General features: G+C 40.1%; 1 protein-coding gene across 1 annotated transcript in view; it reads left to right on the forward strand.

Moving 5' to 3' along the window:
• The window catches only part of COL25A1 (collagen type XXV alpha 1 chain), a 526,117-nt gene that overhangs the window by 418,742 nt on the left and 91,264 nt on the right, over window positions 1–16,111 (forward strand). Inside the window, exon 15 of the mRNA XM_019533963.1 lies at window positions 14,968–15,021. Coding sequence (XP_019389508.1) covers window positions 14,968–15,021 — 54 coding nt within the window. The remainder of the gene's footprint in view (window positions 1–14,967; window positions 15,022–16,111) is intronic.

Consider the following 16,111-nt stretch of genomic DNA (forward strand, 5'->3'; position numbering starts at 1 on the left):
CCCCCCCCGGTCACTGCTCTCAGTTGCCAGCTGGCAGGGAGGGTGGAGCTGTGGAGAGCTCCACTACCTGCTGGCCTGGGCCAGTGCAGGCAGGATCTGAGCCACCCCTCCTCCCCCACAACAGGGAATGCCTGTTGGGTTCAGTGGCACCCTAATTCATGGCATTTTGCATAAAGTGCCATAGTTAGGATGCCTCCCTGACAGGCTGCTTAAGCCTCAGATGATATGCAAAGCCACAAATGCTCTTAGATGCAGTGAACTGTTATGCAGGAAGATGTTGCTGGATAAAAACTGGAATAGTAATTTCCACATCAAACTTAATTCTTCCATCGTTCAGCTCTGGCTTCTCATCCTCCATAGGCTCAAACTATTGTTACAGCCTTCTGAGAAATATTTTTTTACACTTTAGTAACTAATCTGTATCGATTAAAATTGGAGCAGGATGTGGGCTGTTTGCTGGAGATCTGGGCAGCAACCTTATAGATTTAGTGTGATTTGCAGAATAGGCTCACATGAGTAATGCTAATCAACTACTGTGAGAAGGCACATGGTTAAAAGCCTTGGAAAGGTATTATAGGTTTCTGATGAGGGAATTCTCTCTGCCAAGCAATTTCTGATGGCAGGAGGTACTAATACAATTAATATTTTTTTCTTTACTTTGTTAGTCATTGGTCTTAAGCACATTCTGAAAGTTAAATAATGTACTCAAGTTCTTTTCTAAATTTTACTCATCTGTAGCAATGCCCTGAGCAGCAAAAAGTCAGCAATGCTTTTTTTCTTAGCATAAAAAATGAACATACAGATAGGTAATCTCAGTCATACAAGGTTTCTCCGTATTCTTCTTTTTTTCCTGTTACAGTATTTTCTTTAATCAGAGTAATGGATTATGGGAGATGGCTGACAATTTTAACCGATAGGTCTGGGAATTAAATCACAAGTTCAGAGTGTACATAGAATCACTTTCCAGTCCCTTAACATATAAACCACTTATTTTAGACAACCACTGACTGCTAAATGAAGTGTTATATTACATGATCCATATGCTGTCTCATGGTAGTGCTAAACTAAGAGATTTCATTGTGTTAAAAATAGTGGCAAGGTAACTCCCCCCAAAAACTCCCATATATACTGTATTATTTATGAAAGGCCAAAGCCAATGAAACGTTACAGAGTTCTTATAAGACTATCTACTGTTCTTGTGTGATGCACAGATTAAGAGGAATATGTGAAATTTTACTCACTGCCCTATTGGGAATGTCAGTAAGGAAGAACCATATAACAATATCTAATGCTGGGTCCATTGTGTCTGAGATGGTCGCAGTGCCTCCAAGAGGGTGCCGCTCTAAATAGGACCTCCTCTTCCTTTTTTCTGATCACAGCATACATTCCTCTCACTGTTGGCTATGCTGTGCTAGCTAATAGATATAACCCCATACTTGTCCCCCGCCACTGGAGAATCTAGTACTAGCAGTGGCACAGGCCTGCCTGGGAACACAGCGCAAGGACTGTGCTTAGTGCCTGCATGGAAACACAAGGGGTAGGAATGGACCATTGCCATTTAGACATACAGGATGCATTTACTTTACTTTGTACTTTACTTCAGAGCTAACTAATTAGCTCTGCAGTAAGGCATCACCATCTACATGTGTGCCCGTATTAGGGTGCCGTAAATTATTTAACTCCACTGTAGGATAGTACTTTCCGGGACAAGTACTATCCTACAGTAGAGTAGTTATGTGCACTGAAATGCACATGTAGACAGTAACCCGGAATGGCTGGGGCATGAGGGTGCTACATTGTGGGAGCTACCTGCTGGCTGATCCCGGGCAGAGTAGTCCCGGGCTGGCAGGCTGACCCCCTGAGCTCCCTGCCAGCTGGGGTTGCTTAGACCCGGCTGAACATGCTGCAGTCCTGGGCACACATGTAAACACTACTCCTGGAAGTAATAAAGTCTGGCACAAACTGTACCAAAGTTTATTGCTATGTGCTAATTGCATGTATAGATGCACCCACAGTATACAACCTCATTAGAGGCAACTCCCACTTAGCACTCTTAATTGGTTCCTGAAAAACTGAGCGTTAAGTGAAACAAGTGTTAAGAGAAATCAAAAGTTTTTGATGACCCAAGATGGTGACTGTGAGTGATATAAGGAAATTTGCTGAGCACTAAGTGGAATCAGGTATCAATTTAAAATTAGCATTACAGTGAAATAGCATTAAATGAAACAGCATTAAGCAGGGGTTGCCTGTATAATAAACCCACCCGGTACCAGGAAAAATGTTAACTGAAAGAAAGTGCTTGCTATAGTAGGGTAAGTCCATTTGCTGCATCATAACTGAAAATAATTGGTTCCTGCTGTTAGGATGGTTCCAAGTGGGGGTTTGTTATAAATGGGGGTCCTTGTAATGAAGCTGCCCTGTACTCTGTCCTGAGATCACTAGGCGGAAAATGACTCCAAGGCATTCTTGAAAAGTTCAGATACTACACGGATCTGATCTAAATCTGGTATTCCACATGCAAATATTATTGGGGCAGAGCTCCCATGGCTGCAACAAGTCGAAAAGAATTTTGAAGCCTTTTCCTAAGGAAGGAATGCAGTATGGTTGCCTGAAGGAATAGGCTGAAGTACATGACTTGAGCCATGTAATTCTCATAAGCTTTCAATGAGACTCTACCTCCAGTACATAAATCCTCCCCTCTTCACCTCCTACATAGGCTGGACCCTCATTTTTATTTATGCATTCCTTAAGAGTCTTTGAAGGATGTAGTGAGAGCAAAATGTGTGGTCAGTGTAGATCATTTCACTTTAAATGGTTTTAATAGGTAACTATAACAGTTTGATAAACCCTGAAAGATTTTTCTTATTTTTAATATGCCCAGTGATTTAGAGTCTGTGCATGTGCAGATTTATTATTGCCCTTTTGCATGCTTATTTAATATTACTATAGTTCATGTGTATTTCCTCTTCACTACTATTTATCACACAGGACATTATTTCACAGGTATCATCTTTGTACTTTAAAGAAGGGTTTTTTGTTTGGGGAGGGGAGGTTAAAATTATGTTGCATATGCTGGCATTTATTGAAAGAAGAAAGACAAAAGAAGGAAACATGATTGAGTATAGTTCACAAACTCTCAGACGAGTTTGTGGACCAGCTGAGCCTTGTTGAAGAGTCTTTTCACTTCATTTCACCTGGTGAGTGGGCCAGGAGAGATTTCTGGTGCTTAAAAAAACAATTTTAAATTCCTTTTGAGGAGGAGGGGGGAAGTGAAAGTTGAAAAGCAAGTTGAAAGGAGGTAATTCAACCCTGGCTTGAAATGAAAACTCACAGTAACGTGTCTGAGAAAGCACTTCTCCCCCCTGTTCTCATTTATATATTTTACAGTAAAATTAGACTGGATTAGGTTGTGGGGGCCTCTTGTATTTCCTCATCCTTAAAATTAATTACATTTTAGTGAATGAAAAATATAGCCACAATGACAAACTTTTCCTCTCAGAGGGAGGGAAAAAATCAGCCAGCTGGAACAAGAACTACGCATCCCATAAAACTATGCTGTCATGCAATAGTCTGGATTCTCTCTTACTGTTTTTACCCTCTCAGTTCATTTTCTTTTAAATTAAACACTCATAATGAAAACTAGGCTAGCTACCCACCTCCGTTTTGACTGCTCAATTCTCATTTTAGGACCTGAACCTGTACAGCAGCTAGTTCTTCCTGCAAGGTGGAACATGTCAGTTCCCTTTGGCTCCTTTGACATGTCTTCCCTATAGGTTATATGAATTTAAAACCATGCCAATATATATTTGGGGTCTTGTGCAATATCGTCATGCTACAAGAGCTGAATCGTGGCTAACAGTATGCATACCTCAAACTGAATCAAATTCAGGCTCAGATAAACATTCAGAAATTCAGATCTGTCAGGCCACCCCTATTATCATAATATCCAAGTGACCTACCAGCATAAATAAAGGTAACCTTACTATATTCCCATGTTGGAAAATGTTATCATCATTTGTAAGGAAACGGGATACATAGAAACTAATTGACTTGCCGAAGGTCATATAGGAGATCTGTGACAGAAAAAGGACTGGAACTCAAGCATTCCGTTGCTTTGACTACAAGAGCACGCTTCCTTTTCCCCTCTGGCTATTTCTAGCCTTCCTATTTTGGTCATTTATTTGCAACTCGGACTTGGAAAGAATGTCCAAACATTTCACAATCTTAAAACCTTTTTCGGAACCTTTGTCAGAAGTTTTGACCAAACTGTGATGATAAGACATCAGTGCGTTACATCGGCACTAAGCATGAACAAGTCATTTTGGACAATACTGCTATTTGGACAATACTACTATTGTCCAAAATGAGTTGTTTGTGCTTAGTGCCGATGTAACGCAATGGTGTCTTATCATCACAACTTACTGATAAAACAGTTTTCTTTGACAATGGCAATTGTGTGACCTCTATAACATCCAGAAGTAGTCAAATTTGTTAGAATGTTGCTGCTGATAGTGAACCAAAGTGCAACGTCTCCCATCAGGGCACTTGGGGTTAATATGTGGAACTTCAGTTAGTGTTAATGGCAGATACACAGCCAGAAGCTGGATTCTGCAACACGTGAAACCCTCCTCCGTTTACTGACAGCCACAAGGTATTTCAACATATTTGTGCATTTGAAAACTCCTTCTCATTATTCTGCTAATGAAGGCCCTGGAGTTTCTGTATAGTATATTATTTTAGGCAACCATCAATCCTCTGGATCGTGTTGTACACATAAGAGTGCCTAATGAATCCACATGTTGTATATAAACAAAAACAAAACCCCACTATGTCAGCAACAATAATTCTCTGTGTAAGTGGTCAGCAGCTAAATTATGGAGCATTTACTCTCTTGCTGAGTAGAACTGAGTGATTTCTTTTCAGCAAATGGTAAATTAGCTGGAGAACAAGAATTGTATAGTCCCCAAAGTATTTGGGAATTCAGATTGAATTTACTGAATAATTTTTGCTTGAAAAAAATTGGCGGTGGAGGAGGGGTGGGGCAGACTCACAAAAATTTCTAGGTCAGTGATGACTTCCCTATTTTTCTCCTAATAGTCCAAGGATTAGAGTAACCAGCCAGGAAGATGGAGGCAAAGTCCCTTTTTTGCCTAACAGCATTTCACCCCGCAGCTGCCTTCTTCGCAGGAGCATGCCCTAAGGATCTTTAGGGGTGGATGCTGTTAGTCCCTTCTGATGACTGTTTCACTTGTTTGAATACTTAAAAAGCTCTGGCTAAGGGGTGGAATCTGGATGTGTCCCGCTTCTGAGATGAGCAACCTAAAAACACTGGGCTAAAGAGTCATTCTCACTCCCCTGTTCTCTGTCCCAAAACAAACACAATGCCTTGTAGGAGGAGTTGAGTGAAGCACACTGAAGAATACCCTATAGCTTTGCAGAGGGGAGGCTTGCACAATGGTTAGAATATGCAAGTTCAAGTATACTTTCTATTTGTTTCAGCCTCCTGATTAGGGGATTCTTCTGTGAGTTAGAAATGTAGATTGAAATTCCCTTGGGTATGGGAGAAAACTGAAGCAGTGTGTTCAACAAGCTTCATGACTGCTTTAACCCTCTTGGGGTTTTGAGTAAAAAGGAGACAAATCCTCCTCTGGCAGCTTTTTGTATCTAGTCTTCTGTTTCCTTTGCTTTCCTTACAGATACCTAAAACAGAAGCATTTTGAATTGGATTGAATATTTATCAAAGTAAATTAAATGTTTCAGTTTTCCATTTGGAATATTTTTGTAAAGATTTGGTCAGAATAGAATTGTTTTGGGGTTTTTTTGGTTCACCAATTGAAGGAAGAATCAACTAATTGCAGTCTTCTGCCTAGGTGCAACACATATAAGCATGCTACCTAAATTCCACCTTCAGTTCTGAGTACAGAGGGACCAACTAAAGACAGAATTTGCCCTGTTAATCTGTGTGTTCTCTCAGTTCGTGACCACTAGGAGCTAAAAATACAAGGTTATGATAAACTTAAATAAAAGCAGCGGCTCCGGGCTCCTTTGCAGGGAAAACCTTTCCTTTGTAAGAGACTGCCATTCTCAGTGTCAGTCCTGTAAAAAAGAAAATGGAATGGGTTTTACATTTAAGCCTTCATATAAGGCCTAATCCAGCCCTCTCATTAACTTCAGCTGGAAGACCCTTATTTAATGGTCAGAGGTGGACATTAAAGAAGTTGGGTAAGACCCTCAGCTGACATAAATTGCTGGAGTTGTGAAATTCACTCCAGTCAGGCAGTCTATTTGCTTGGCTGGGTCTCAGTTGCCCCAGTGTGTAATAGGGAGATAATAATACCTACCAGGCAAAGGATTTCCATTTGTAATGTGAAATGTTTGTCATGTGTGTAAGGTGAAAAGCTGAAAGACATGGTGGGAATCCAAAGATTATGTGCCGAATTCTGATGCCTTTTACATCAATATAAATCCATTGATCCATTGATGTAGTTAATCCTGATTTCTACCGATTCAAATTATATCAGAATTCAGCCTTTTATTAGATGCAGACTTTTCTTTTTCCACAGGTACCACCCTGTGGCCTCGTCCTGGCAAGCTGCACAATACTGAGCGTTATAGCTTCATTAAATCCTCATGCATATTGCTGAAAATGTAGCTACAATGCTTCTGCCAACATGCACAAAGGTCCCAAAGTGTCATTGCCTAGGCCACCACATACTCCTCTCTGAGATGGGGAGAGACTGAAGGCCTCATGTCCTTTTGTCCTGAATTTAGTTAAACTGACCTTGATGTCACAGTACCATATGCTGGTCCTTTGGCTGCAACACTTAATGCTTTCAAATTTGGCAAAATGCCTATTTTGTTCGAGTTACAGTTCAGATTCCCATACCCTCTGTGCAGCTCCTTTTAAGCATTTGCACTTCCAGCCTGATCATCAGTGCTTAGCAACATCTCTCTGTGTCAAATAGTCCTTTGCTTTGATTTTCATTTCCATCACTCAAGGAGTAGAAATGTGTTCTCTCTGCCTAGGTTACTGGATACAACAGTGCTAGAAATTAAAGCTAATTCCTATTTAGGTTACTAACGTGAACAATTACATGATAAATATCGTTAGGCTTCATAGTTTATGTGTGTATATGTATACATATATGTGTATATATATATTGTATATTAAATAATAAATGCAAGAGCCAAGGATGATATGTCTCTTATTGGATGTAGTTGGAAAAAATTAGACAAGATTTTGAATGCAAGATCTTCTTTGTCAGATCTCCACATGCTTATGCTACCATAACATGGAAGCTATCGAAATCTGACACTTACAATGAAAAATCCAGAGGCTTTTAGAAAATCTTTCATTCAAAAGCTTGTCTAACTTTATGCCAACTTCTTGGTCCAATAAAATATGTCATTCTAAGAAATCCTTGCCTCCCACATAATTTCTGGATTATCACTGCTACAACATCACACTTACACTACCATAAAATAATAAAGCCATTTTTGGACACTATCTATACATCTCAGCTAGCAGTTTTTCACATGAGGTATGAGCATGAATATTGTGACTCACTGCTACAAATTTTATAGCTCTGTGGACTTGGGATATTAATCTACAAAAAAAATCAAACAGTACATTTCTACAATTTCACTGTCATTTGCATGAGTGGTCATATCTTTTGTAAGTATATGAGCTTGCCTTTGAGCAATATCTTGTCTTCTTAAAGGCTAATGAGTAGTACTGTAGAGGAAAAAAGTTGGAAGATATTTAATTGCAAGTTTACAGGTTCAGGATATGTTTTATATTGACCTGATTGCTTTTGCAAACTTGCAAACCGTTTGGCATATGGGAAAAGTGTGGATGCCATAGTGTCTCCTGCAGAACAACTAAGGAAGCCATTGACCAACCAAGTGTGCTTCACACTGCTATGGAGCACCAACATTAAACTGCATTCCCATCTCCAGGGACAGTGGTTAACACAACATATTTTAATGTGATTAGAAGCTATGCTAGCTAACAGTCCATGCCTATCATTCATAGGATGCTTTTGAGTAGACATGGTAATGGAAGCCCATTCAATCCAGCAGCACAGTTTCTGAAGGAGCCCTCTAGCTGGAGGAGGAGCTGAAAAGAAGAGCCAACCAGCCATTAGGGTTTCAGGTTAACTTATTTCTTTGGGGTTGGAAGGTTACAAGCCTGCCTCCTTTTCAGTCCCTCAGGTTTCTGCCTGCAGGAGGAAGATCACAAGATAAATCTTCACTGTTGACTTCACAGTTTCCTGGGCCCTCTGTCTGTCTCCCATGTAAGAGTACAGTATGGTCCTCATTTCCATTTTAAGAAAGAGTATGGGTTACGTTTTTAGATATACATTAGAAAATTATAGATATGTTTTGCGAAGTGATTTTTCCTTTCAGACTAACAGTGCCTCCTGTTTCCAAGGAGGTAACAAAAGTGAAAGTAGGGAATTAACTGAAGTTGGAATGTGCAGTGGACAGAGTCACTGTTTGGGGGGAAAAAAGCAAACAAGAACTAAATACCTTTCAAATCTAAATGATGTGCAGAAGACAACTGTTTCTACAATCTAACACCTTCACCGTCAGCATTGTTAAGGATAGACTTCAACACTTGTCAGGAAACACATCCATGGTGGCACAGTGAATGTAAAACTATATTAGAAGAAAGAGTGAAATTCACAGTTTCTTTCAATTGACTAATGCCCCATTGAAAAATAATCTGATTGAAATTATTACATGTAATAGCATTGTTGAATGACAGATTTTTCCTTTGGTGCCTCATTTCCTCAAAAGAATGGTGTAATCATTCTTTAACCTTTAAAATTACATCCATCTTTTACATTACTCTATAAAACAGTAAGTGATTGAGTGGTTAAAACAGCCCATGCAGTGTTTTATATTCTAGCTTAAAAATGTGCTTTGGTAATGCATAAATAAATAAATATGTAAATAAATAAATAGCAAAACAGTAATAAACCATAGTTGCTAACTAATACATTCTAAATTATTTTCAGCCTAAGTACTAAAGTGGTCATTTGGGACCAATATTTTTTAAATAATGTTGTGTTTTAAGGTATAGCAGAGGAGGCACTATCAATCTCTGTGTATTTAAGATGTCAGCTGCTGTTTTGCTTTGTAACTACCTATGGAATTTTTTTTTAAAAGTGGAAACTGGTAAATTGCATATATGGCCAAAATCTGCCCTTAGTTCAAACCATGTAACTGAAGGACAGAATTTGGTCCATACTATGATCAGACAATTATGCTAAAAAACCGTAAGTGATTATGTGCAATAGTATCTATCTGTGAAATTTTAACTTTCCTTGAATAAAACTGCAGCCTCCCCTTCTGTTTTGCTACTGCTCTTGAAGTATGTTATCAATTATTCCTTGGAGACGGTCACATTTTAAAGTTCAGCGATTTTCCTTTTGTGGTTAAATTTCTTTTTTTGTAGTGGTGCTCTCTGCAGGTTGCAGAGATGGAATGCATTGTAGAGTAGGCCACTGACACTTTTTCTATATATTCTCTCTCCTGCCTCAAAGGTCACCCACTTCTGTCCGTTGTGGCCACACCACTAAGGAAGAACTGGCTAGAAAGTTTTTGTGAAATAAGCTTTCAGGGTACCCTTAAGCTTGACAGATTTTCTATTAGTAAAAAGGAAAAGGGATAAAGGAAATCTTTAGTTTTGCATTAATGTCCTGCTGCAGGAAACATGGAGCCTTGTACTACATTTGTGGTCAAAGTTTAGGAAGCTTAGCATATGGTAGTTTTACAAACAAGCTGGGACTAGAATGGTAGTCCTCTATCATCTGGAAGGCTCCACTTGCATGCTGTTTAACACATTTTAAAATGGTGAATGGGGAATTAAAGATGTTACTTTGGCTGCTAGGTGAGATGTGGGTTGAGTACATATTATGAAGTTCCTGGAAATACATGAATCTGCTAAGTCACTTGGGTCTGATAGCTCTAAGCAAGCTGCTGATTGTGTAGAGTCTCCTGTGTGCATGCTGCTAAACATATTCAGTAATATCAGAGCCAGTTCTGCCACCAAGGCTTTCGACGCTTGTCTACATGGGGAAGTTGGGGCTCAGCAAGCTAGGTTGTAAACTTACAGAATTTACAATGCACCAAGCTGCTTCAAACTGTTCTCATGCAGATGGTCTTATTTTACACTAAGTGGAAGCGATGTAAGCTATGGTACACACAGACAGCACACATGCATTCAAATCATGGGAGAATTCTCCAAGTTTGTTTTTCTGGTAGAAAATCATACCCAGAACTGTGTGTACAGACATTCAAATGCTGAGGCTCTGAAGAGTGGAGATTTTGCAGTGTTGACACTATGCAGCCAGGGGAGGGCCTTGTGTGCACATCTCAGCATGCTCTGCAGCGTCCCTCTGCAGTGCTTTAGGCAGTGCTGATCATCTGACCCAGACCGCCTGTGGCCAGCCTGTGTTCCCCTGCAGCACAATGTAGGAACTGTGAAAGGGGCATGTTCTGCTTCCGGCTAGGGCAACAGAGTCCAGCAAGGGACTTACGCTGTCTTCTGAAAGAAGACACAGCATGTACAGATATTCTCTCTCCCAGGAAAAACTTTTGGGAGTGATTTAACCCTGGTTGTTCTCAGGTTATTTTTGTCCTAGAGCAGCCATTTTTACTCTGGGATAAAAAGCCTGAACATCTACACTAGGGACAGAAATTACACATAAGCTGGTATAAGTGATCAGAAAGTGGTTCAAATCTGTAACACAACAGAAGTTCAGTGTACATATACTGCTTTCAAAATGGCCAAAACTGGTTTAAGATGGATGTAGTATCAGACTTAACTGATTTATGTTAAATCAGTTTATTGAATTTCTGTCCCAGATCCCCTCCAGCTTCAAATGAACTCACAGCCCCCCAGCATCCCAGGATGCTTTGCATTTTCCTGCAAACTCCCCCTCCCAGGTCCTCCTTGCAGGATGGGAAAGCTAGCTTTAGCCCAAGCTGTCTGCTTCAGATGAGCAAAGGGAGCAGGGAGCTCTATTGCTCCCTGGCTATTGGCCTGGGTCACTGCAGGCATGTGGCTGCATTTCCAGGATCAAACATGAATGTCTATTCATTTGCTTATCAGTTCAATCTTTGCAGCTTAGACTAACCTGTGAAGATTGAATCGATTCAGCCTGGGGCTTTTCGACAGTCTTTAATTAGCCCTATACACTTGTGGTTTCTCCTGAGAGAGCATCCACTCTCCCAGAAGGAACTGAATGTCTGTATGAGGCTTAAGTGTATCTGCCCATGAACTGTTTGCCATGAGGTATGTGGGGCAGGATTTATAGCACATCTGCTACTTCACAGTAACTGCCCATAAGGCTTGCCCTTAAAATATAAATAGATGTCGTTTTTGTTATGGCATCAGCTGTGCTGAGATGTGTCCAAGCACAGCTGATCAGTAGAAGCAGACATCGCCATAGCTTCTGTGCCACATGGTTGCTCATCTGCCACTCTTGGAGCTTCAGGGGCCTGATCCAGAGGGAAAATGGCCTATGGGTTCCTCCACCTGCAGACATGTGACCCAGGAATCCCCCTGCAAGGGGATCTAACCCAGGTCACGCATCCCCCAGGTGTTTTCTGCTTGCAGATGCATGCCCTGGGTTGGGGCAGGGCAGCACGAACATGCACTTACACGTGTCTGTAGGAGCATGCAATATGTGTCCTCCCCATAAGAACCACAGTCTGTGATTAGATTTGTTTGTGCAAATGTTTGTGGGCAATTAGTGCATAACAAGAGGCAAGGATGCCTGTTTGCCACCTTTGCACCCCATTTTTTATGGTGGCACAAGGGCACAATCGATGAACTTACTGCACAGTGGATGAAAGAGTACTGTGTTACTGTGCTTTAGCTAAACATCCCTGGGTAGATGAGTCCCCAGAAACAAAACAATTTTCTGAAGATGAAAAATTGAAGGGAAAGTATGTATTATTAAAGTCAGAAAGTGAGATTATCCCTGAAGTGCTGGTCATTAAATTCAGAGGAAGAAAATCATCTCAGAACCATTAGGTCACTCATAAACTGTTCCTGAAGCCCTGCCTTCAGTCTCTCTTTCCTCTAGAGCTGATCTCCTGTGGGGCATACCCTCTGCCCTTGTACCAGCAGTGCCAAAAATCCAGCACAGAGGACAGAAGAACTACGTTAGAGAGACTTGCAAAGAGGTTCAGGACAAGACTGTTATTTTAAGAGGGTTTTACTCTAACCAGATAACAGCTTAAGGTTTTCCCTTCATTTCAGGGAAAATAAGCTGATTCTTCTGACCTACTTTAGCAGTCTCTCTCTACCACCCTGGTAGCTACAGGCATTAATACCACTGATATGCAGGCCCTAGTAGAAGATGGAGCCTTGGAACCCTGACACTTTGATTAAAGACTTAAGCACTGAGAGAGTATCAGTGGGCAACAGCTGTTTTAAGGGAAGGGGACAGAAATGAACAGTGACTCATTCTTTGGAGGGGAGGAGGAGAAATGAGTGTACATGCAAGTGCCTTTTCCAACTTGTTGTCTCAAATGACAGTTTTTCTTCAAGTGCTTTTTAGGTTAGCCCTTTGTAGGGCCCTGATGCTTGAGAGTCAGTAGCTGTAAATGCTTGCCTCCTGATGGGTCAAGCTTGTCTACTACAGTATCAGACTGGACACATTCAAGAATCCTGGGGAACATTGACTGTGACTTTATTCCTCCCTGTAACCGTGTAACCGTCATGGTGATTAGATGGCTCACCTCCTGCTTCGAAGACTTTCCTCACTGCATGTCACACATGCTTTTGGGAGAATCTCAACAGGAGCTGTATTCTATATATGTGCTTTGTAAATGATTAAAGAAGTTAAAAATGGCAAAGGCTCTTGCCTGTGGCAAATGTTGCAGAAAACTAGTCTCTTTCGAATGGAGGTTGCAACTAGATTCCGTGATAGGACTCCTATAACATTTACTTACAAAATAACTTGTTAGGGAAATTGCCTGATTTTCTATGAAGAAAAAAGAGAAGGCAAGGCAAGGCTTGAATAATTCTCCAAACATCATTTTGTCCTCTGAGTTCCTGAACATTAAATGTAGACTCTTCTGCATTGCTTGTGTCCATTTATAGTTCGATTATAAGGGGAGCTATTGAAGGTTAAGCACTTTTGAAAACCAGACCTTTTAATTTAAGTACCTAACTATGAATTTTGGAGTCCACCTTTAGGCATGCATTTTTTAAATCTTGTGCCATTTTAATACTTTTTACAAAGACTCGTAGTTACAGTAGACTGTACTCTGCATGTGTGTTATTAAAAGTTACTGAGGCTGATGATTATCTCATTAAATGTTTGAACAAAGAAGAGTTTATTGGGGGCATTATTTGTTAACTTCTTAAACGTATTAATTTGGTGAAGTATCCATTACATTTTTTTTAAACTTGTCTTCATTTACCTGTATGGGAACAAAAATGAGAACTACTTTATTTCAAAATTATAATGAGAATAATAAAAACCTCGAAGTGGCTGTGGTTACTGTATATCACTTCATTTTCAACTATCAGCCCTTATTACAAGTACCAAGCTAAGAGAAATGGCCAAATGAGTTCACATACAAAAATTAAAAGATCACCAACTCCCCCAAAACTTTCATTTCTAGAACTGGGCCTTTTTGAAATCTAGCATTTTTTGTCATAATTTTCCACAAGTCTCTGCATATCTGTCTTATGACTGAGATTAGAACTGAAGTGCCAGAGTAACTCAATAGTTTTCAACACAATACAATGCAATAAAACATCCGTCCAATACTAGTCTTTTTGTGCTTTTCCAGGCTGAATAAGAGGAGATACTGGCAGTCTTTGGATGGCAGACTTCCATCCAAATGACTGGGGATGACCTAGAGGGGTCAAAAATGCAGGGATGAGCTAGAAAGGTCAAAAAATGAAGAGATAAATTGTCAACGTCAGATTCACTCTATGAAAGGGCACATGCCTTTGAAAGGCTACTTGTATGAGGTTAATGGGTCAGTTTTGCAGGCTCAAAGGTCTTGATCATTCTCTCATCTCCATCTTACAACTCTGTAAACTCACTGACTCCAGTGACTGACTTATATTGTAGTAACTGAAATCAGAAGCCATCCCAAGTGGTTCAGAATGCTAAATATAAGCACCCCAACTTTCAGATATTTACAGGCATACCTCAGAGATATTGCGGGTTCGGTTCCAGACCACCGCAATAAAGCGAATATCGCAATAAAGCGAGTCACATGAATTTTTTGGTTTCCCAGTGCATATAAAAGTTATGTTTACACTATACTGTAGTCTATTAAGTGTGCAATAGCATTATGTCTAAAAAAACAATGTATATACCTTAATTAAAAAATACTTTATTGCTAAAAAATGCTAACCATCATCTGAGCCTTCAGCGAGTCGTAATCTTTTTGCTGGTGGAGGGTCTTGCCTCGATGTTGATGGCTGCTGACTGATCAGGGTGGTGGTTGCTGAAGGTTGGGGTGGATGTGGCAATTTCTTAAAATAAGACAACAATGAAGTTTGCCGCATCAATTGACTCTTCCTTTCACGAAAGATTTCTCTGTAGCATGCAATGCTGTTTGATAGCATTTTACCCACAGTAGAACTTCTTTCAAAATTTGAGTTTGAAATATTGCGAGAATTACCAAAATGTGACACAGACACAAAGTGAGCAAATGTTGTTGGAAAAATGGCGCCAATGGAAAAATGGTGCCGATAGACTTGCTCGACGCAGGGTTGCCACAAACCTTCAATTTGTAAAAAACGCAATATCTGCGAAGCGCAATAAAGCAAAGCGCAATAAAACGAAGTATGCCTGTATTTAAATGGAATGCGTTTGGTATTTGTTCATTGTTACCTATTCTCCACTAGAGGATATTTGGTTAGAATATTGATGATATTCTTCATCTTGTTTTTATCAATCTCTGTATTTATTGCCATGCTAGGGTGATCCAGGTTTGCCTGGTGCAGCTGGAGAAAGGGGAACACCTGGACTTAAGGTTAGTATACAAAACTGGTTAAAATTAAAGCACAGAAGCACAACTGAATGGCTCTGTCATGCTTTGGCTTGGCTTATTTCATGATTTTTCTTCAATGATCTTCCTACATACATCAGTGCTGTAAAGTTTTCCATATTTCACTATAAAGCAGTATATTTTTCCATGGCATGCATACAATTCCAGCCAGCATCACTGATACATGGATATGTACTGCAAGCCATATGTTCAAGTGTTTGGAAATTTGGAGCTCTTTTCCTAGGCCTTTATTTATGCTCCTGACATATATTTCAGACTTTTTTTCAAGGATCACTGTGCTCAATTATTTGATAAGCTTCAAGGTTAAAATGTGTGATCTGATCCTGCTCTTTTAGAAGTTAGCAGAAAACTCCAGCGAAGGAAGGTTGGGCCACTAGTCATTATAGCAAAAACAAGCATATTTTTTTTAAACAACTTTTTTCTGTGTGTGCAACATGTTTGGATTGGTGGCCTCTCAGAAAGGGTAACACCAGGGTCTAATCCATTCATCTGTATGAGAGTATCTGTGGGTGCTCGCTCAGCTGCTTTTACCATCACATTGGCAGTGACAGACAGCCGGGGCAGACTTTAGAATTTGTTGTGTTGCTTCTTGTCCATCAGGAAAAAGAACAAGCCATGTGGGGGTATAGCCTTTTCTCACTTTATCCACTGTGAAAGCCAAATGATGGCAGTTAATGTTTAATTTGTATTCACAGCAGTATTCATGGAGTTGCCTAGAGACCATCTGCCATCCAAAGGGATGGGGATAAGCTAGAGTGGTCGAAAATGCAATGATGAGTTGTCAGGGTCAGATTCAGCATATGAATATATATAGGCCTTTGAACTGTCCTCTTGAGCCCATTGTAATTTTTAAAAGTACTAGCTATAAACTGTCTTTTATTTTGCGCTTTGGGAACACTAAAGGCTTTTTACTCTGTCCTATATTACGAATCTGGTCAAGGTGCTTAAAAGGTTTTCCTTTCTTCACAATTGTGAAGATCTGCTGTTCACCCTCAAGAATTCTCATTTATTTTTTCCCTCTCCTTCAGCAAGGAGAAGAGCTGTGTACATTTTC

The sequence above is a fragment of the Crocodylus porosus genome, unplaced genomic scaffold (genome assembly GCF_001723895.1).
Source record: "Crocodylus porosus isolate Cpor-Errol unplaced genomic scaffold, CroPor_comp1, whole genome shotgun sequence".
In the NCBI taxonomy this organism is placed as follows: Eukaryota; Metazoa; Chordata; order Crocodylia; family Crocodylidae; genus Crocodylus; species Crocodylus porosus.